This window comes from Lissotriton helveticus, chromosome 1_2 (assembly GCF_964261635.1).
Source record: "Lissotriton helveticus chromosome 1_2, aLisHel1.1, whole genome shotgun sequence".
NCBI classification, from domain to species: Eukaryota; Metazoa; Chordata; class Amphibia; order Caudata; family Salamandridae; genus Lissotriton; species Lissotriton helveticus.
In genome coordinates, this window is record NC_136058.1 from 379,260,753 (window position 1) to 379,284,563 (window position 23,811).

Consider the following 23,811-nt stretch of genomic DNA (forward strand, 5'->3'; position numbering starts at 1 on the left):
GGTTGGTATTTGTGGCCAGATTGAAAACTCCCTATGTTCATGTGTGGGAGGAAATAGAACATTTCTGCAGCAAATAACCCGTTCACTTACTGTTACGATAAAAGGAATACTTTTAATTAATTCAGAACAATCTTCATTATTGAGCATCAAATAACTACCATTTTCCAACAACTTGAACGTGGGGATGATAGCAGGAACTGGCGTGCCTTGCAACACGCAAGCCATATTTGGTCGGTGTTTGTTGCATGAACCGTGTAACTGTATGTGCCTACACATTAGTGAATGATCTGGCGTCTCAGTGCATTCCTCTCCATTCAGATAAACTTCTTGATCATCTTTGAAACATCTGTATGTGTATGGAAGCGACCAGACCTCATGAAGAAAAGCACTACCTAAAGGTTCATAACGACCTATTGGTATATATTTCATACAATTTGAAAACTTATATAAAGCAAAAGGCAGCGTTATTAAACCGTGGATAAGGCACGTTGCCAAAAAACCCGCAATCCTCTGCTGATGATGTCACTGAGCATGTCATGAATGATGTAATATGTGACATCATCAGCAGTGGATTACGGGTAATAGTATCTCTAGTTTACTCCCCTATAGCTGTCTTTCTTTTAACATAAGTGTCTGTTTCCTTCCCTTATACTTACTGTTTTTGGTTCGCTTCCGGTTCGCGTACCGGCGAGCGAACTGGGAAGCGAACTAAGAGAAATAGAGGTTGGCACAGTTCCAAATATTGTACCAATTTTTTAATAACGGGGAGGTAGTTCTGAAAAGAACTTTTTTTTTATTGTTTTTGTTGTTTTATATTTTTTTTATTATTTTTCGGAACATTTTTTTACTTTTTTTGAATTTTTCTGAACAGTTTTATATTTTTTGGGGTTTTTCTTGGAGGGGGCAATGAAAACGATTCATTGTAAAGGGCTCAACAGGAGCAACAAAACAAAAAAAGAAGTATTTATTATTTTGGGCGTTTCGTACAAACTTGCATATGATAGTCAATAGCTCTGTTGATCAGAGTGATGCTTCTTTCTCCGTAGGAAATGAATCCATCGCAAAATACGCAGATGTGTTTTACTTCACCAAATTTCATTTGTATATTTGGCACCATCTCCCTGCCCTCTGGTCCCGTTACTTCCGGTACAACAGATCTTCTGGCCATAATAGGGAGATTATCTAGGTCGTTCCGAAACTGTGCAGCACTGTAGTTGTTAGGATGCCACCTAGTCATATGGCGATGCATTGTGTAGTTTCCGAAACTGTATTTTTTCTCGGTTCCTCTGGACAGTCTATCTTGACATATAAGGCAAGTTACGTATCTTGCATTTACTTTTTTCTGACCTTTGGGAATTTTAAACAAGCATTTACAATGCAATAGGTCTCGCAGCATTAAAGTTTGAGTTATTGGCATTGTGTATGACAATGCCAATAGTCATAACTTTCGCAAATGTGACACCTATTGCATTTGTACTGCAATATGTGTTGAGAGTGAGTGAGTCAGTGAGTGAGAATGAGTGGGCGAGTCAGTCAGTGGGCGAGTCAGTCAGTGAGTGAGTCAGTTAGTTAGTGAGTGAGAGAGAGTGGGTGAGTCGGTCAGTGAGAGTCTGGACAGTGAATGAGTGAGTTAGTGAGTGGGAGAGTCAGTCAGTGAGAGTCTGGTAGTGACAGTGAGTGAGTGAGAGAATGGGAGAGTCTGTCATGATAGTGAGAGAATCAGTGGGAGTGAGAGTCAGTGTGAGTGAGAGTCAGTGTGAGTGAGAGTCAGTGTGAGAGAGAGTTAGTGTGAGTGAGTCAGTGAGAGTGAGAGTTTGTGAGAGTGTGAGAGAGGGAGAGTCTGTGAGAGTGTGATAGTTAGTGCGAGTAGTGTGCTGGGTGCAGGAAGGCTGACACATCCCACTCCTTCCCCCAGTAGGCCCCCAGAAAACACTTCAACAGAAAAGCAACAGGGTCACAGGAAAGGGCAGGAAACACACACACACCAAGGGTGTCCACGAGAGCCATGAAAACTTCTGCGAAGGCAGAGCCCTACGTAGAAATGCAGCGGCACAGAGTGCTTTTAACACTCCTCACCTCTCCTTCTTTCACATCTACCCTTCTACTGGTTTACTGTTTTCTTTATTTTTTAAACATCCCAAAGCACCAACAAAATTGACCCTCGCCCCGTTCTGCTCTAGGAGTGCCGTCTGCCCTTTGTGTCTGGAGTTCGGAGGGAGCCATCTGTGCCCCAGAGGACGGTCTCGTGAAGGAACAGTGACTGGGGACTTCCACGCAAACAGTGACCATGGGGAGCAGCAAATTAAGACGGGCAGAAAGGCAAAATCTTATATCCCTTAAATACAGAAATAAATGTTTATAGAGACGCTTTATTGTGATCATATCTATGAGAGAAAAATATGGACACAGTCGGAGTGCAAGCCTAAAATTAGCAGTCTGTCCTTCGTTGCAATCGAACCCTTTTTGCTGCGACGGGGAAATGCGCTTGTTTATTATGGACACAAGACGGCACACGGGTTTTTGCTCAGTGAGTATAAAGCCACAGAATTTAAATTTTACAACAGGGCAGTGGATGAGCTGAGACTTTTTTTCAATTGGAAGTGTGTTTATCATTAGTCTGAAGAGCAATAACCCCAACCCCCACTGCCAGGCATAGTGGGTGGGTCTCCGCGTTGCCATGTGAGTTCTTAGGAAAGTATGCCGATGTTCGGAAACATCAAAACGTTACAAGAAAAAAGCACACGTTTTTGAAGGAGCAGTAGTAGGGCTGAGAGAAGAGGAGGGTTGGGAAGACTCATTTTTATTAGTCATATCGTGCTTTGGGGAAGGAGTGCAAGGGTGGGGGTGAGGGGGCCTGCCGGAGACCGAAAGAGCAAAGGACATAAAACAAGTAACAACAGACAGAGATACACACAGGTAAGAGCGGCACACAAGCGGGTAAACAGAGACGCACAGACAACAAGAGGAGGGAGAGAGAAGAGAAACGAAGATAAGTGAGAGGGAGAGCAGCAAAGAGGTAGTGGAGAAACGGGGAGTAAACTGGTTGTAAAAAGAATAGAGTGAGGAGACGGGCGTTGAAGTTGGGCGGTTGTGAAGAGAAGTGTCTGGAAAGAATGTTAGTGGAATGGAGAAATGGATTTAACAAGACGGAGGGAAGAGAGGGGAGGGGGGAGGGGGGAGGAGAAATGCGACACGCAGGCAGGATGACTCAGGGGAGGGGGCGGAGCAGGGCAGAGCGGCATGTGGGTGTGAAGAACCGGGCCTTTGAAGTGAAGCTAAGCTTCACTTCAAAGGTGTCGGAGGAATGCGGGCGGCTGTGCACGCGCTTTTAAGCTCAATGCACATGCGCATTGAGCTTAAAAGTCACGGGCACTGCAAGGAATCGCCACGATTCCTTGCAAGTTAGATAAAGTGTAGATGAGCCCCTATAGTCTCGCTTGCTCGATGCGCATGCGCATCGACAGGCGAGACCTAAAAATTGCCAAATGAAGTTTTCTTTCCGGTGAGACGTCCTGGGCTGCTCAGGCAAAAACTGCCTCTCTTCGTGCTCGTCGTCCTGTTCCTCTTCTTCCTCTTCTTGTTGAATTATAACTTGAGCAGGTGGTCCACTCTTCCTTGGATGTGGTGGAGGTGGTGGGGAAGCACCAGCTGAAGCTACTAAAGAAGCCATTGCTCAGTGATCACAAAGGGTCTTTCTCTCACAATGATGAAAGTCAGAGTGAGGAAAGAAGGAGGGATTTTCATCATTTGGGAAAAACAAGAGTTCTCAACCAATCAAAAGTGTTCATTTTAGATTATATGACCTAGTCTTACATCATTAGGAAACCAAAAGTGAAATGAACCAATGAAAAGTGTTATTACCAAGTCACATGACTTGCTGTGTTTACGTTAAGCGCTTTGCAGGGCCTCCCGGTTTGCTTCCAGAAACCTGCGCTTTGCGACTCGCTTCGCGTACCAGTTCGCTAACGTAGCGCGTCATATGACGTATCACGCGACAACGTGAAACGTCATGCGGACGGGAGGCGTCACGATGTTGTTTTCTAACGCGGCACTTGCGGTAAAGAAACGTTTACCGGCTCGCGGTCTATTTCGCGGCATCAAGGTCAGCTAACGGGAAGCTTCCCGATTCGCGAAGCGGGAACGAAGAAAAAAAAATATTTTAAAAAAAAATTATTCATAAACATATAAAATATATTTTTGGATTTAAAGAAGAATACATTTTACAGCTACAGATATTAGCTGTTAAAAAACCAATGAAATTCACAGAAAAAACCATAGGTTATAGACCATATATAGTTAGGAATTAGCATTTACAAAACCTTGAAAATTCACTGAAAAAACCATAGGTTATAGACCATATATAGTTAGGAATTAGCATTTAGAAAACCTTATTTTACTCACACAAAACCATTGAAATTCCATATATAGTTAGTTGCACTAACTATATATCGCGCACCCGCAATCCACTGCTGATGATGTCACATATTACATCATTCATGACATGGTCAGTAACATCACTGATGACATCACTGATGACATCTCAAATGACATCACAGATGACATCATCTAGTGTCTGTGTGTTTTTGTAAAGTTTAAATACGTTTTACATATTGAAGAATGAGTGGATGTATGGAAGACTGAGTGTGTGTGTGGCTGGCTGGGAGGTGTGTGACTCTGTGCATATCAATGTGTACTTGTATCAGTGATTGTATAAGAGAGTAAGTATGTGTTAGTATATGTGTGAAAAGTATGGTGTTCTGTGTTTAACTATAGATGAGGAAATCGAAGTGTGATTGATTCTTCACAGGACTGACTAGGTGTATGAGTGCATATGATAGTGTTCTAATAATAACTGACTGTATGTATGAGTAATTGTATGGGTGAATGAGTGAATGTGTGTGTAGACGTACGAATCAGTGAGTGCGTATGTAGTAACTGGTATTGGTGTGTCATGATGTCATCAGTGATGTCATTTGAGATGTCATCAGTGATGTCATTTCAGATGTCATTAGTGATGTCATCAGTGATGTCACTGAAGTATGGTGTTCTGTGTTTAACTGTATAGATGAAGAAATGGAAGTGTGATTGATTCTTTACAGGACTGACTTGGTGTGTGAGTAACTCCATGGATGAGTGGCAGTGTGTGACTGTCTGCATAGGTGTATGAGTGCATATGATAGTGTTGTAATAATGAGTGACTGTATGTATGAGTGATTGTATGGGTGAATGAGTGAATGTGTGTGTAGACGTAGGAATCAGTGAGTGCGTATGTAGTAACTGGTATTGGTGTGTCATGATGTCATCAGTGATGTCATTTGAGATGTCATCAGTGATGTCATCAGTGATGTCATTTGAGATGTCATCAGTGATGTCATCAGTGATGTCACTGACCATGTCATGAATGATGTAATATGTGACATCATCAGCAGTGGATTGCGGGTGCGCGATATATAGTTAGTGCAACTAACTATATATGGAATTTCAATGGTTTTGTGTGAGTAAAATAAGGTTTTCTAAATGCTAATTCCTAACTATATATGGTCTATAACCTATGGTTTTTTCAGTGAATATACATATTCAGTGACATCATGGTCAGTGACATCACTGATGACATCACTGATGACATCTCAAATGACATCACTGATGACATCACTGATGACAACATCCAGTGACTGTATGTTTCTGTAAAGTTAAAATATGTCTTATATATTGAAGAATGAGTGGATGTGTGAGGTGTATGACTCTGTGCATAGATGTGTGAGCAGTTGATTCACTAGATGTATGGGTTCAAAAGTGCATGTGGAAACAGCTGTATGGGCGGTTTACTGTGTGCATGAGTGTATTGGTGAGTGAATGGATATCTCAGTGCTACATGTCAAAGTAAGTACATATGTAAAACACAGTACATGTGGTAGTTGACATATGAAATAACTGTGCATAAGAGCCAGTGAATGTGTGAGTGGCTGTATGGATTATTGTGAACTTGTATCAGGGATTGTATAACAGAGTAAATATGTGTTATTATATGTTTCAATAATTAAGGTGTGTTTAAAAATATAGTTTTCGGAAATGGAGGTGTGATTGATTCTTTGCAAGACTGATTAGGTGTGTGAGTAACTCCATGGATGAGTGACAGTCTGTGAGTGTCTGTTTACACTGAGTGTATCTACGTTTTTATTAGAGTCTGAAGAGGTTCATCGTATCATCACATGAATGATGTCATGAGTAATGTGAAATGAGATGTCATCAGTGATGTCATCAGTGATGTCATTTGAGATGTCATCAGTGATGTCATCAGTGATGTCACTGACCATGTCATGAATGATGTAATATGTGACATCATCAGCAGTGGATTGCGGGTGCGCGATATATAGTTAGTACAACTAACTATATATGGAATTTCAATGGTTTTGTGTGAGTAAAATAAGGTTTTTTAAATGCTAATTCCTAACTATATATGGTCTATAACCTATGGTTTTTTCAGTGAATTTTCAAGGTTTTGTAAATGCTAATTCCTAACTATATATGGTCTATAACCTATGGTTTTTTCAGTGAATTTCATAGGTTTTTTAATAGCAAATCTTTATAAAAATAATACATTTTAAATCTAATTTTATATTTTATAATTTTTGTATTTTTTTTTAATATTATTTTTAGTGCGCTCCCGGGGCGCGGACAGGTGAACGCACGGGTAAGCGCAATCTTGCGGCGCGCCCCGGGGCGCGTACTAATGCGCGTCCCGGAAGCGCTATTGCCGAGAACGAAAACAACATCGTGACGTATCGCGTAGCCGCCACGCCTTGCGTCATAAGACACGTATCGCGTAGCCGCGAGATGCGTCTTATGACGCACCGCGTAAGCGCACCCGGAAGCGCATACGATCGCGCAACGTAAGCGCCCCAATGCGCTTACGATACACGCCCGGGGCGCGCCCCGGGGCGCGTAGCGTAAGCGCGTCAAACCATGTGACTTTAAAATAACACTTTTCATTGGTTCAGAACTTTTTTTTTTCCAAATTGTGTGAAACCCACCCATTTCTCTCACTATTGCTTTATACTTGGAGAGAGCAAGAGCTGTTGTGTCTACTCTATCTCCTACTTTTCTGATCTCCAGCAATGGCTGCAAGAGAGTCATCCAGCAATGATTCAGAGGGATTTTTAGATGAGGACCCTCCTCAGCAAAAGAAAAAAACCCATTTCATCTGGAAATTTTACGAAATCCCAGAAGGACAGAAAAAAGTCAACGCTCCCAAAGTAACATGCAAAATATGTGGGAGTAGTTTATCCAGAGGCAATCCTCTGAAAAAATATAGTTTTGGGAATGCTAATTTGATCCGGCATGTGAAAAGAAGACACCCTAACAACTTTGCCAGGGAGAGTGTCAGAGAGCTGGCACGGAATGTACCCACAGATGGCGGCAGCACCTCCACTGGTGGAGCAACACCTTCGGGACCACCCCGTGGAAGAATGGTCCCTAACATTCAGCCGGTGTTTGCGGGCATCAAATTTTTGTGCAAAGAGTGTGACGAACTGCTCTGCTATGGGGAGCAGAGTGTTGAACTGATTGCCCTAAAGAAACAGCAACACCGCTGCTCTTCCAGTCCCTAAATTTTCAAATTTTTTTGCTCCTGTTGAGCAGTTTTGGAATCCTTGTTTTTGTTTTTCCCTTGAAAAAAATCCAAAAAAAATATAAAATTGTTTTAAAAAGTCTAAAAAAATATAAAACAACAAAAACAAAAAAATATATATAAAACAACAAAATCAAAAAAAAAAGTTCTTTTCAGAACTACCTCCAATTTTTAAAAAGAAGCTTTATTTTTTTAAAAGTCTGTCATTTTTAATCTCCATGGTACGCTCCCCCGTACGCTCCCCGGTGCGCGTACCGGGCGCTCACCCCCGCGAAAATCGATTTTTTTTTTTCACCCGCGGGAGCCTTGTATGGCCCCCACATGAAACCTAGGGGGTCAGGGGGTGTGTACCCTGCCCCCTCTTGCTCATTTCCCCCTTTGATTTTTGCCACCTCTTATGTCTCAATCCTACCGAGACACAAGATGGCGGCCGCTGCGGACTGTTTCGAATGTTTACAGACACCCGAGAACCAATCAGCTTGCCGTGCGCAAGTCGCGTGGCGCGCCTGAAGCGCTCCCCGGTACGCGTACCGGGGAGCGCTCCAGGCGCGGCTCTAGATATATATCTTTTTTTGAACGTTAATTTCTCAAAATCCACTGTAGCACATATATTGAGACCTACAAAAGGCACATCGGGCTACCAGTCCCTACAATTTTGCCAAGTTTCGTGCAAATCCATTCAGCCGTTCGGGCTAAAAGTGAGGCCAACCGCCCTATGGAAAACTCAATGTTAAAAACACGTTTTGGGACCCCCCTTTTTTCTCGGCCCCCCCTGGACGAACACCCCCCAAATTTTCAGGGGCTGCTCAGAAACAAAATGTTCCATTTTCCAGAAAATTTCATCCAATTCCGTCCACAAACGCCAAAGTTATTAGACATAGAATTTTCAAAAATCCCATAGGGAAAAAATCCTAACTATATATACCTACTGGCGACCGCCAGTAGGTAATATATATATATATATATATATATATATATATATATATATATATATATATATATATATATATATATATATATATATATTTTAATCCTCATTCACCTCAGACCATTAGTGAACATACCAAACTGCCCGTACCGTTACTTAACAATAGAGAGACCTAGGCATTGGATGGGGACCAGGAGGAAGCGCCCCGCCTACCAGTAACGAAGCAGACTAGGTTGAGACTAGCCCCAAAATAAAGGGGGTAGCCACTCTCCCAATCGGTCCAGAAACCCTAGCGCCCTAGCGACTGTTAATGTTGGCAATGGGTAGAAAAAAACTGGAAGTGCCCAACATAGTCAAGAGAGTTTCAAGGAGGCATAATCATAGGACCAAGGTTTTCTTATACATCAAAATGATTACATAGATAGATAAAGAGGTAATCTCTCAAGCTTAAACATTGAACCAATTGAATAAGAAATCCCGTAGTGCTTTCTTTCTCTTGCTTTGAATTCTACACAGATCCATCCTAAATGTAGCAAACAACGAGGAAAACCACTCCGAGTACAGAGGGGGTGCGGCTCCTACCCATCTTTTGCATATCTCCCTTTTGGCCAGCAGTATGGCATAGAAAAGGAAAGATCAACCATGACCTTTAATTTCACTGGATGTTCCAAAAATTATCAGGGTGATATTTATTTGTATTGAGAGGCCTAGAATATCCGCGGTGGTGTTTCCTACTCTGTCCCAAAACTCTGCTATGGCCGGGCACTCCACAAACAAGTGTGCATCCGAGGCACTGGCAAATACATTTTTTTACAACTGACTAGAGGCCCCTTTGACATTTTGGTTAACCTGGGCGTAGATAAGGAGGCCCTATGAAGGTTGAACAAATGACCCCCCCACAAGTCTTCGGCCAGTTTTTAATCCCCGTCCACTGCCTCATCAATGGCCCAATAAAGGAAGAAAACCTTCTTCCTCCAAACCGATCTTGTAACTAGCAGCTCCTCGAGAATGTTGCCTATGCCTATGGGGTTTTTCAAGCTCTGGGACCAACTCTGTAATTGAATGCATTTAAACTTTGACAATCTGTTATTTAGCGATGGCCACGATAGAAGCATACCCTCATGAGACAGGACTCCCCAAACCTTCAAACCAGCTACTCTAAGCAAAAGAGCTAGTCTGTCTTTTAGGCAGTCTGGTGCGCCTGGAGAATCCCACAGGGGGGCCCGGCTTGAAAAGTAATTAAGACTTGTCAGTCTTTTAATGCTAGCCCCTGATCTCGCCATTCCCTGCAGGACTTTTAGCTTGATCTTTTTGAAAACGTATGGTTCTCCATACTTGAACGGGAAGCCCTCCTAGAATAGACCTGCCCCCTTTATCATCGCAGAAAACATAGCCCCCACCCCGGTTTTATCTGGAGTTTTTAGGAGCATCCTTGGATGTGACAATTGATAGGCCCATGCATAATATTGGAAGTCCGGCAATGCAAGTCATCACTTTTCCCTACTGCGGCTCAGCTTCTTCCAGGAGATCCTGGTACCTCTATATGCCCAAACAAATTAATTGCTAGCCTGTTGGAATTTACCTATATGCGATTTGTCGAAGTGTAATGGAATGGCATTAAAGAGGAAGGTGATTTTTGGGAGCACCACCATCTCTACCAAATAGATCCTCCCTAGGATGGTTAAAGGTAGATGAACCCAGAACTTCATACGTTTTTGGCACTCCCTTGAAATACTCGCCAAGTTGGTCCCGGAGATCTTATCAATATCCTGAACTATTCTGACCCCCAGATACCTCATATAACGCTTGGTCTGGTGCTGACATTCCGCCAAGTTCAGGTTATGACCTCAGTTTTCTCAGCATTCACCTCATAACCACATATCTGCCCGAAATCTCTTGCCAGCCTTATAACGGCGGGGAAGGTCCTAGCGAGGTCCGCAGACAGAACCAAATTATCATATGCCTACGGCCCCCTTTCTCTCCCATCCCCCATGCTTAAATGGTAATATGCTAGCCTCCTCTCTTAACTGCTGGACAAAAGGCTTAATATATACGTCAAAGAGGAGGGGAGATAAGGGGCAACACTGCCTAGTGCCCCTGGTGATCTTAAAGGGTCTTGTCAAGTTACAGTTAGCCAGAAGTCTAGCTGACGGATCTTGGTAAATCAGCTGAATAGCACGGCAAAACTCGCCCCCCAGATTACATTTCTCCAAGACTGCAGATAGGCACACCCAATCGACCCTGTCGAAGGCCTTGGTGGCATCTAATGTTATTGCAACGAGGGAAAGCGAGTAAGTTGTGGCTCGGTCTATTGCACCAACAAGATCATAAGTAAGATCAGATATGTTCCTGCATTTAACAAAACCCTTTTGATTGGTGTGAAGGATATCGCCCACAACCGAGCTTAACCTGCCCGCCAGAATACTGGCAAGGATTTTATAATCTGCATTCAGCAGCAATATGGGCCTATAAGACCCACAGCAGGCTGGATGTTTTCCCTGGTTTCAGGATCAATGTGATGGTAGCCTCTCCCCATGAGCCTGGAAGCCTCACACCTTCAGATAGGATCTCATTGAAAATCTGTGCCAAGTTGGGAATTACCACCTCTCCCAAAGTTTGTTTGGCAGCCATCTGGGCCAGCTGCTTGCCTGCTTTTACAGGCAAGAATGGCCTTTCTCACCTCTTCCTGAGAAATTTCCCTCTCTAGTTTTTCTTGCTGAGTTAACTTTAGGGGGTTAAGCGTGCTCCTGTGCAGCCACTCCATGGCCACGGTTTTGTCCACCGTACTGTCTTCTTGAAAGAGAGCTTGGAAAAAAAAATCAAAAAAGGCGCCACCTATCTCTTTGTCTGTGGAGAGAGCAGTAGCCCCACCCGTGTAATCGATTTGTTTTATTAAATTGCGCAACCTGTCGGACTTAGCCTTCCATGCCAGGAGCTTGTCTGCACCTTCTCCATACTCACAATGGGCAAGCTCACTGGCCTCCCATTTATGTGCAACCCTAGACTGAAAGATGGTGTCTATCTGATCCTTTAAACTTCTTAATTTAACCAACTTTTCCCGCTGTTTCTCAATCAGTTTCCTTATTTAGGGCCAACTCTACTTCCTTCAACTATGACTCTTTATAGGCCACCTCCTCTCAGAATTGTCTGTTACTGAAACAAACCCTACTCGTGATCATGCCCCTTAAAAAGGCCTTTAGGGAATCCCACACCACCGACATTGGAGCCGATCCTACGTTGATACCCAAAAAGCCCTCAGTTTCCTGAGATAGATATTTTATCTCCTCGTCATCCAGAAGTAGAGTTCGGTCGAATATCCAGTCTCTGGGATGCTGACTGTCAGCCAGGACAAAGTCCAGTCAGACCCCTTAATGATCAGACAATCATATGAAAGTCTCCCATAACAGGAGCAGTTTTTGCCTGTGGTTAGGGGCTATGATCAGTACTCCACCATTGTAGAAGTTTGTGTGCCTAGATTGCACATGTGACTAATTCTCTCTTTGCTACCGGGTTTTGCTTCTTATTTTGCAAGTATTTGTTCATTGCAATGTGCTTGTATTTTTCCTTACTTTACACATTGTTGTTGGTAGTGAATTTAACTCTATTTTTCTTTGTTCTGTGCCAAAAGCTTTCAATCTGAGATTTTATAAACTGGTTCAATATCTTTATTCCAATATCATGAAATTCCATTTGATGCATAGTTTTGTTTTTGTACAAAGATAAGACATTGTAATATTTTCTCTTAATGTATACATGTTTTATGATTTCAGATCTCTTTACCTTTACCGGGTGAGGATTTAGGTACATCTCAAACTAAGACTCATCAGAAACATGCACAGGAGAGGCTGGATGCAATGGTGTTTGCTCTTCAGAAAGAGAGCAGTGTCACAAGAGGCCGAGTAACTCAAGCACCAACAGAACCATCCTGTATGAAACCTACTGGAGCAATCACTCGGATGTATACGTCAGAGTACCATCACAAACAACCGCTGACTAAAACAGAAAAATCTGTATGAAATCAAAGGACAAATATGCTACATAAGATTTCCAACGGTCATTGATCTGAGATCTCCCAGTGGCAGTTACAGCATTGCTCTACTGCCTAAGAGGAGGATAATAATGTTATGTTTGTGGTCAATGTAATCATCATTTTTTGCCACACCATAGAAACCAGATAAAGCCTTCAAATATGCAGAACACATACATTGTAAACCTGACAACTGAAGGATAAAAGATGTAGCACTGCATTGTGCAGTACTGAACAATGTGCTAGCATATATAGCAATATTTTTCTCGTGTAAAAAATAATGTCATCAAACAAGAGGACACAACCCTCACCAGAGAAGTCGAGACTGTGGACTTAATTTAGGAGTTATTCATCCTTTCTGTTGTTTGAAATTTCTTATTTGCAATATCACTTACCTGTGAATGTGAGCCTAAATTTAGAGTTTATTAACCATGATGGGCCATCAGCATATTAAGCTGGGGGAAGAACATATCAATGTAGCCAACCAACAGTGTGAATTTCAAATAGAAAAACAATACACAGGCACCAAATGTGCAAACAACTTTAAAGTCACACCCACAAGCCTAAAGTGCCACCAGCAAAAACAGATAGGAATCAAAATATACATGTGCAGTGAGTGCGGGAAGGCTTTTAAGCGGTCATCAATCCTAAGGGTCCATCAGAGAATACACACAGGGGAAAAACCCTACACATGCAGTGAATGTGGGAAGAACTTTAGTTTGAGATCAACCCTAAGACGGCATCAACATACCCACAAAGCAGAAAAACCATACACATGCAGTGAATGTGGGAGAAGCCATAATGAGTTGTCACACCTAAGACTGCATCAGCGAACCCACAAAGGAGAAAAACCATATAGGTGCAATGAATGGGGTATGAGTTTCAATGTATCATCAGGCCTAAGGTCTCACCAGCGAACGCATGCAACACATAAAGCAATGATATGCAATCAGTGTGGAAAGGGCTTTAATCACTCATCATACCTAAAGATCCATGAGCGAACCCACACAGGAGAAAAACCATACAAGTGTAGTGAATGTGGTGCAAGTTTCAGTCATTCAAATACCCTAAAGCATCATCAGCAAATGCACACTGGTGAAAAACCATATAAATGTAAGGATTGTGGGAAGGGCTTTCATGAATCTTCAAGACTAATGGTCCATCTTCGAACGCACACAGGAGAAAAACCATACACATGCAACATATGTTGTAAGAGTTTTAATGAATCATCATACCTAAAGGTACATCAGCGAATACACACAGGAGAAAAACCATACATTTGCAGTGAATGTGGGGTAAGTTTCATTTATCCATCAGCTTTAACGGTCCATCAGCTAACACACACTTCAGTAAAGCCGTACACGTGCAATAAATGTGGAAAGAGCTTTAAAAGACCAACAGCCCTTTCGTGGCATGAGCGAACACACACAGGAGATAAACCATGTAAGTGCAACACATGTGAGAAGGGTTTTATTAGTTCGTCAGCATTAAAGCGACATGAGAAAACCCACACAGTAGAAAAACCACATACATAAAGTAATTGTCGGAAGATCTTTACTCAATTGTCACACCTAAAATGCCACATGCAGATACATAGAAAAAACACAGATGTGCAACAAATATAGGATGAACTGTCACCCAGAAGGGACAATTCACAAATGTGAACAGTGGACAAAACACTAACGTAGTGTTTGTGGGCTTTCTGTAATTGTCATCCCCAGAGAGCACTAAATGGAAAAAGAAATGCATACAGTGAATCTGGGACTAGCTTTATTAATTTCTCATTCTTAATATGATATCAGCAAACACAAGAGGTAAAAAAAAACAAATGCAGGAAACATGGGATGAATGTGCCAGCTATCAGTTTTAAAGAACAAATATGATGAAGTGAGTGTGGGTTAACGGCAAGTCTATGTCCGTGAATACATATGGCAAAAAATTATAAAGGTGAAAGAAATTATTGACTTTTGTACAAATGTAATGTTAGGAGCCCATCAGTGGACATGTATATAAGAAATTCTACAGAGGAATGATTGTAAATTCCGTTAGAGCCTCAAACCTAAGGGTCTTTTAACAAACAGAGTAAGGGAAGCGTAAGGGTTTCAAAATTATTCATAAATAAATGAAAGACTAGTAAATATTAAAACTCTGGCATGTAATATTGTTTGTATTTGTCAGAGTATGGTTGGCTAGACTGGAATGCTCTCTGCAAGAAATGACACTAAGCGATGCAAAAAAAGGACCAACACTGAAAACTGTTAACAACCACAATATATAGAGGCTGTGGTGACTTTGAAGCTGCTCCTTTCTGATGTTTTTGCTTTTGTTATTTTTGTAATGTACCCCAATATAGGCCTGAGTAGTCACCTAACCTTTCACCTACATTTTCCCTGCCATTGTACTACATAACGGTTTTTGGTATTGACCTTTTACCTAGTTAGGTGCTGCATAAATGTTGCGTGGTTTTCCTGGAAAACTAGCCTAATTTATTAGGCATGAGGATTCTCAGAACCACCGCAGGATTATCATCTTCTGCATAATAACGATGTATAAGGGTCATCCTTTGCGTCATCTTTGGCCGACATGACACATCAAGGTAGAACCCCTGAGGGTACCTTTTGGGTTTATAAACACCACATCTTTGATGGGGCAGGCAGAGGAGAAAGGCTTCTATGCTGACACACTGACGCGAGACGCTGAGGTCCCTGCATGCAGACACTCCAGCACGCTGTGGTCTGACATCCCTTGCAGGGTGTCAATCTCGAGACCAGGACGGGGTCCTTCATTCACACCAGGTTATGGGGTTGGCTTCATCCTAGGGGCATTCTTGGCTCTAAACCTACATACATGCTAGGTACACTTGGGTACATCTAGTTAGGGTTTCATCGTAGGAGTACGCATTATTTTGTCATGTATTTACATAGCTGCCTATATTCATTGTTTTAGCACTATGGTAGAAATCTACCATCCGTTTACTCTGTTGGTGCTTATAATTATTTATATCTGTTTCTATCTTATGGTTGTTTCAGTACACCAATTTTACACTAGAATGATGCTGGTTCAATAAATGCTTATTGAAAACGTCCCCAACATTTATTCTGTGTATCACTCTGAGACAAATTGAACATGAGTGATTGAGCGAAAACTACTGTACTGTTTCCAAGATCCTTGAGGGGACAGGGTTGTCCTGTTTGATAGTTGCCAGGAACTATTCTCTCCTTGGTAAAAGGAGTTTACAGTGACACTGTGAGCTAGCTGGTATACAGGCGAACATACTCGGTGGGGGTGTCTGGAATCAGCTGGACACCAATCCCACAGTCTATGTTGTCTAAATGCACAAATCCTATATAGATTTATAGGAACTACACGATACTTTGTTGTCTCACCTCAGCCTGCCACTTCTCCAGGTTGTGATAACCCTTTGCGTGCGTCGGACCGCCCCTGACCGTCCGACGTCACGGTGGTCGTGTGCGGAGGACGGCCAGGGGCCATCCAAACCACGCCCAGTCATAAATCTCCAGCACCGCGGCAGATTTCGCGCTGCGGTGAACGGGTTAATGGCAAATTAACCAATTTGAACAATTTCCCTGTTTTGTTTGGAGAGACTTCGTATGGAGCCAGCAATTTCACATACTAGAAGTTTGGTGGTTTTATTACACTTTTGGTTCTGCACAATCTTTCGTGTTACAGTAGAAAATTGTTACTAGATAAAAACATTAAATAACTAATAAACAATTATGTGTGCATCTGTGTGACTACATGATCTGATTGTTAGAACTTAATTGATACATCTTTTGAAATCAACACCTGCTTAAGCTTCAACGTGTTATGGAACACCTTTCTCTGCAAGTGTTTCTTGTGACAAATTAACTCTGAAGTATATTGGTGCTCAGGAGTTAATAACGCTGTAAAATAGCCAACGTTCATGAATTAATCCTTGATATGGAAATACATATTACGTTTGTAAGAGGATTCAAGAATATGACACCCCTTCTTACCCTCTGTTCCACTGCTCAGACCTCGCTCTCAAGTACTCAGAAGAGAACTCCCAATGCAGCTTTTATTTACAGCCACACTACCAAGAATAATAGAAAAGGGAAATATTGTTATGATGCCAGAGATTCCACGCCAATCACTTAATACCTAAATTAATTGCAATAGTATATATATAGCACTTACTACCCCATGCGAGACATTGAAGTGCTTTTTGGCAAATAGGACGCTACTCCGTGGTCCAAAAAGGATTAGTGGTGGATTAATATAGGGAAATATGAATTAATTTGAGCATTGGACATACAAATCTGTTCATTGAGTAGGATAATGGAAGAGAGAAGTCCAGTGGCATAGCAAGAGGAGGTCGAGGGCAGTCCGCCTGGGCGGCACGAGTTTTGGGGGCGGCAGCGGCTTCCCCTCGCTCTTACATGCATTTGGCGTGGGGATGGCTAGCGCAGAATGTATCGATAGCCTCCCCCTCACCCCTGCTCTTCAGCAAAGGCAGGGACTGCCACGGGCTGCAGAGTGCCTAGCTACGCCACTGGGGAAGTCTAGAAACTGTTATTTAGGATATCATAGTAGTAAGATGAGGTTTGGGATAAGTAAAAGGTAGGTAGAGGAGGAAAGAGTCTTTAGAAAAGGGAGATCATAGTAAAATGAGGATTGGGATGAGTCAAACGAGGGATACACGAGGGAAGAATTTAGAAAGGGTTGTTTGGGAGATCATAGTAGTAGAATAAGGTTAGGGATGAGTCACAGTGGAGGTAGAGGATACGAATAGGGTGAGCCATTGAGTAGTGCATTGGAGAGAGTCAAATATTTTTTTCCCTCTACAGCAGGATAAAAGTAATAAATATTTAGATCGATAAGCACATAGAGAGGGTATACAGGTACAAGGAAGAGAATATATTGAGATTTAAAGAACACGTTACCTTACGTAACTGCTTATCTCGAAGAGACAATATCTAGATGCAGATTTCCCACATCTAAACCTCCCCAGGCATCAGATTGGATCTGGAACGCCCCCCATCAGCAGCACCCCCACATGCCAGCTGGTGACGACCGCGCCACTCTTATTTGAACCTTGAAACTATTGATGTAAACTGGGTATCAACAGCTCAGTGGGTTCTGTAGACCTTTAATGACCTCAGGGCACACCACAGTTTGCATAATCAGTCATTGATACAGCGATTTAATTTGATTAAAACGCTTTGTTTGAATATCACCATCCGAGGGGCATTGTGGGTCACTCTTGCTGAAAGTTCACAGTACTTCTACACTTCGTCCCAATGTTGTAATATTGGAAAATATAATTTACTTTATGTGGCCCAACATTCTAGGGCCTGATTTAGATCTTAGTGGTACTCGCGCTGTCCCTGTGGGGCGGTGGGTTCAAGTACTCCATCGAGTTGACGGTATCCAACCTGCACTATTTAGATGTGTGCTGGCTGAACCACCATCCACCTCCGATGCCGCAGTCTGCTCTGCTGACTAACCGTACTCCGTTACCGTCAGGCCAGCAGTTTTGAACCAACCCTACTTAGATGTCCCTACTGTGCTGTAATGTTCTAGAGGCAGTTTGCTCACGGAATGAGTATTAAGTGGAGTGGAGACTAGTAGGTACTACTTATTAATAATCAATACACATGTGCTGTGTTTAATCCAAAAACATATGTAGGTAATGTGTTATGCACCCTTATGTTACATATTGCATGCCACACAACAGACAAGCACCATTGAGTGCAAATCCACAGGCACCACTTGCACAACCATCACAACAATAATATTTCTTTTTGTGGCAGCACAGGTATGTTCATTTTACCTTGATAAGTTTTAAAATGAACACTTCTGCATTACACATAAGACAAAATTGCTTGTAAGAGCAATGCAAAAATCAACAAGGCTACAGTAATTGTCAACACACAATTCAAAGTAAGACAATTTTAAAATTAGCTTGCCTTAGATACCGGTGACAACAGAGTTATTTGTCATTGTGGTGAAGTTGAAGCAGCAAAGGAGGGACCTGGCAGATGGGGTTCAAGACACAGCAAAAAAGGGAAATTTATACCTCATTTCCTTCTATTTCATTTCATGAAATCAAAGTAGGAGGTATTCACGCCACAGTTGCCTCGATGGGAAGGCACATTGTGATTAGCTCGGTGGTCATCTTAGCTGAACTCCTGCCGACAGCCACTTCTGCCTAGGATTCCATCGACGAGGGTGAAAAATCCAGGCAGTGTCGGGGGCACTCTGGCGGTCTTTCATCCATGGACCTGGCAACATCTAAACAGCGCAGGTGGACCGCCAAGATCTAAATCTGGCCCTCGACCTCACACGTAAATCTCATATATATTAAGACATAAGCAAATCTAAAAAGAATAAATTACTTATTCTAGAACAGAAGACAAATGAAGAAGAAAAACCTTGCGCTGTGCCAGTCTATTGACTATTCAAAAATATTTCAACAGCAAGAGTTTGCCCCTTGCAGTACAGTAGAATCATGGGTGTCATATTTCATGGATTTTGGTTACCAATCTTCAGGGGTGCCACTAAGCTAGTTCTATTCACCTCCACAGAGAGACCCTGACTTCTAACTGTAATAGCAATCACAGCATCCTAAATAGAGGGGAAATTGTAAGGGAAGGAGAGCAGAAACATTGGTGCGAAACTAATCAAGCTTCCTTCAGAACTGCTCATGGAAGTCAGTAATAAAGCAATGCCTGATTAGAAACGCCTTGTAACATTATTATAATACACAACCCTACCTAATTACCTTAAGTAACAAGTCCTCTAACGTTTCTTCTCTAAACCTAATGCAGACTCTATCTGGAAATATAAGCAACTATTTGTGATTGTGGAATTCTTGCAGTGTGGTTTACTTGTGCGACTCTTTGGACTTACTAGAAAGTTCGAAGCACATTATTCCAAACAAATTCAGTCTTGAAAATCTGAAAAGTATGATCATATGTACATAGGTGGCGATGTAAACAAGACCGACTCAAAGTGCAGATTTTTGAATGTTTCCAAGAAAATAAAAAAGTGATACAAATAGTGCATGCACATAAAGGTACAAGGCCTTGAAAGTAATAAACAATTGTAGGTAAGATCTGAATAGGTAAGAGAGTGCAAAAGTAGGAAGTGACAGTTCCCACCCGATGCTTCTACAGCCAGACTCTGGCTCCTCAATGATCCTCTGATGGCTGCCAATTACGAACTGCTTGGCAAAGCAACGAGCCTCATACTCTACTCTCCTTGTTAACCGCATGCGTGCGGGCGGAATTCCGCCCGTACGCTGAGTTTTTAAAAAACGCATGTTACGTGACGAGCTGGGCTCGTCATGAGCGTGCGAGGAGGCTACCTCATGACGAGCCCAGCTAGTCATCAGCGTCGAAGGGGTTAATATCTAAAATGGCTTCCAAACCCAAAACGCAGCTTCCTTTGGTTCTCTTGTTGGTTTCTTTTTGCTTTGGCATTTCACTTTGTACAGGCCACCTTTCCTCCAATCCTGAACATTGTATCTCTCTCTCCAATTGCGCGAAGCATTCAGTACTATTTGTACTTGATATTTCCTATAACTCTAAAATTCCTGACACCGGTATATTGTGTAATCATGACAATGGAGTATATAATAATCACCAAACTTGATCTAGTGTTCTAATTAATAGTAATGGTGTGTTTGTCGGACAACAAGCTATACAGCCAACATGTGTAGATGCACTTATGCCTGTGAATTAATTCTTGCAGCCAGCCAATAAGATGTTTATTTTCTTGCAGCATTTATGGTCTGCAACATAATTGAAGTCTCAGCATGTTTGTGCTCTACATCAGACTTTTTTGGGCTGTCATCTGGAAAAGTAGGCAGAACCAATAATATCCAGTGGTCAGAGAAGAAAGTTTTTGGGGTCAGTAAGATTGTGTTGGGTCAGTAAGATTGTCTTCAATTCCTAGGATATCATGTGCCACATTTTCTCCAACATAAAAGCTCAGTGAAGATTGGGGATGCTACCCCTTTGGGACAAGGATTGCCTTGGATTCTAGGTAGTTTTTGAGCATATACAAATAGTTGGATATGTTTTTACATCAAGGGAAGTCTGTGGTCTGTCCTCATATGTCCAGAGATGCCAGTGCTTCTTTTACTGAGACACTGACCTCCCCTATGGAAACTGTAAAGATCTGTAGAACCCAAAATCATAACTCTGTCACAACCACTTGAGTACAATAAAGAGTATTTATTTAACGTGCACGGGAGCCTCAGATGGGTGCTGAGTGCTAAAATAGCAGAAGCAAAACATAAGTATTTATAGCCACAGACCACAAGTGGATGCAGCATCATAATGCACATAGCACAAATTAAGCATAGGCTACTTGACCAATTAGCAAAGGCTTAGGCTGTGCCATTTATGGTCCGAAATATACTGTTGCTGACCACGTGTCTCAAGTAGGCAGCTTCTGGGACTTTCCACTGAAATGGAATGTATCAGCGTTGGTACTTTTCCATGTGAGAATATGCAATATCATAACACATACATGCCCCTAAATATGATATGCTGAAATACTTGTGGCTAAGCTAGCATCTTCCTCTATTCTTAAGCAAGCCTTGCATTACAAAAGTAGCTTTACTGAAGTACAATGGAAATGTACAAGCATCTGGTGCGGTGATTCTTATGTCAATTTAACACGGCCTAAAGCTTCAAGCATTTGGTATTATATTCAAAAAATGGCATCAACAGTTGGTGGTATAAGAAACTTCTCTGGTGTTTTACCCCACATGACTCAAGAAAAACTTGCAGTTCTTTACTAATGAACTGAGTGCCATTGTCCGAAATACAATATTTAGGAAACCCGTCCCTCAGGAACATTTCTCTAAGAAACTCAACAATAGCACTCACATTAGGTACCTTAATCACTCTGTAGTTTATCCCGCTCATTCCGGGTGACAATTCAGTTTTCCCCCCAAATTTCTCCTTTGCTCTGTGCTAAGACCTGTATGTTAAAACAGTGCACCCCCCAGCCACCATTTCGTGTTCACAAGCCAGTGAAACAAGCTCCCCTGCCTCCCCCCCCCCAACAACAGTGATATTCTACATCAGAGGGTGCTTCTGTGAGCTGTTTAAACTGTGTTTACTAGGGACTGTGCACTTCGTTTTTGGGCCAGGAGAGGGAGTAAAGTTTTATTCAAACAGTATTAGATTTCAAGTTAGTGAGGCCTTTACCTGCAGAAGTCCAAAGTGTGGATTGAGCCTGTCTGCCTCTTCGGAGATTCTGACCAGGAGAAGCAGCTTCCCAGCCCCACCCCCAGGCCAGCAGACAATTGGCTATTCAGCTACCAGGCAACTCTGAGCCCTCCCCTCACATCTGCCCAGGCCCCTTAAGTCTTTGCTGGGTGTACCCCAAATCATTCTCCTCTATCTTGTGTGTTGCAGCCTACTTTTGCCCCAGAGTGCAGTGAGCAGACCCAGGAAGTGGTAAGGAGACAGACTAGTGCTGTCTCTTCCCCAAAACAAAAGTTGTTAAAAAACGATTTTCCCTTTCTGTGATTACTGTCTTTGCCTGTGATTGTTACAGTTTAAAATTGTAGTTTTAACATGCATGTGATTGCATATTTTATCACCTGTTTTGTGTTTTAAACTTGTGGTTTTCCCTGCCAATGATTGCTTCCATTTAACGTGTCGAATTGTGGGATTTGCAGTCCAAACTCTGTCGTTTATCCTGCTCATTCCGGGTGACAATTCAGTTTTCCCTCCAAATTTCTCCTTTGCTCTGTGCTAAGACCTGTATGTTAAAACAGTGCACCCCCAGCCACCATTTTGTGTTCACAAGCCAGTGAAACCAGCTCCCCTGCCTTCCCCCCACAACAGGGATATTCTACATCAGAGGGTGCTTCTTTGAGCTGTTTAAACTGTGTTTACTAGGGACTGTGCACTTAGTTTTTTGGCTAGGAGAGGGAGTAAAGTTTTATTCAAACAGTATTGTTAGATTTCAAGTTAGTGAGGCCTTTACCTGCAGAAGTCCAAAGTGTGGATTGAGCCTGTCTGCCTCTTAGGAGATTCTGAACAGGAGAAGCAGCTCCCCAGCCCACCCCCAGGCCAGCAGACCATTGGCTATTCAGCTACCAGGCAACTCTAAGCCCTCCCCTCACATCTGCCCAGGCCCCTTACGGCTTTGCTGGGTGCACCCCAAGTCATTCTCCTCCATCTTTTGTGTTGCAGCCTACTTGTGCCCCAGATTGCAGTGAGCAGATCCAGGAAGTGGTAAGGAGACAGACTAGTGCTGTCTCTTCCCCTAAACAAAAGTTGTTAAAAAACGACTTTCCCTTTCTGTGATTACTGTCTTTGCCTGTGATTGTTACAGTTTAAAATTGTAGTTTTAACATGCACCTGTGTTGTGTTTTAAACTTGTGGTTTTCCCTGCTCATGATTGCTTCCATTTAACGTGTCGAATTGTGGGATTTGCAGTCCAAACTCTGTAGTTTATCCCGCTCATTCCGGGTGACAATTCAGTTTTCCCTCCAAATTTCTCCTTTGCTCTGTGCTAAGACCTGTATGTTAAAACAGTGCACCCCCAGCCACCATTTTGTGTTCACAAGCCAGTGAAACCAGCTCCCCTGCCTTCCCCCCTACCCCCCAACAACAGCGATATTCTACAGCAGAGGGTGCTTCTGTGAGCTGTTTAAACTGTGTTTACTAGGGACTGTGCACTTCGTTTTTTGGCTAGGAGAGGGAGTAAAATGTTATTCTAACAGTATTGTTAGATTTCAAGTTAGTGAGGCCTTTACCTGCAGAAGTCCAAAATTAGGATTGAGCCTGTCTGTCTCTTAGGAGATTCTGAACAGGAGAAGCAGCTCCCCAGCCCCACCCCCAGGCCAGCAGACCATTGGCTAGTCAGCTACCAGGCAACTCTGAGCCCTCCCCTCACATCTGCCCAGGCCCCTTAAGGCTTTGCTGGGTGCACCCCAAGTCATTCTCCTCCATCTTTTGTGTTGCAGCCTACTTGTGCCCCAGATTGCAGTGAGCAGATCCAGGAAGTGGTAAGGAGACAGACTAGTGCTGTCTCTTCCCCTAAACAAAAGTTGTTAAAAAACGACTTTCCCTTTCTGTGATTACTGTCTTTGCCTGTGATTGTTATAGTTTAAAATTGTAGTTTTAACATGCATGTGATTGCATATTTTATCACCTGTTTTGTGTTTTAAACTTGTGGTTTTCCCTGCTCATGATTGCTTCCATTTAACGTGTCGAA

The 23,811-nt window shown here is 42.5% G+C and overlaps 1 protein-coding gene across 1 annotated transcript in view; it reads left to right on the plus strand.

The window, feature by feature from the left end:
• LOC144806080 (uncharacterized) overlaps positions 1 to 16,205 on the plus strand; it is a 235,032-nt gene extending 218,827 nt beyond the window's left edge. Inside the window, exon 4 of the mRNA XM_078672524.1 lies at positions 13,258 to 16,205. Within this exon, the coding sequence (XP_078528650.1) occupies positions 13,258 to 14,117 (860 nt within the window). The 3' untranslated portion in view covers positions 14,118 to 16,205. The remainder of the gene's footprint in view (positions 1 to 13,257) is intronic.
• The last annotated feature ends 7,606 nt before the right edge of the window (positions 16,206 to 23,811 follow it).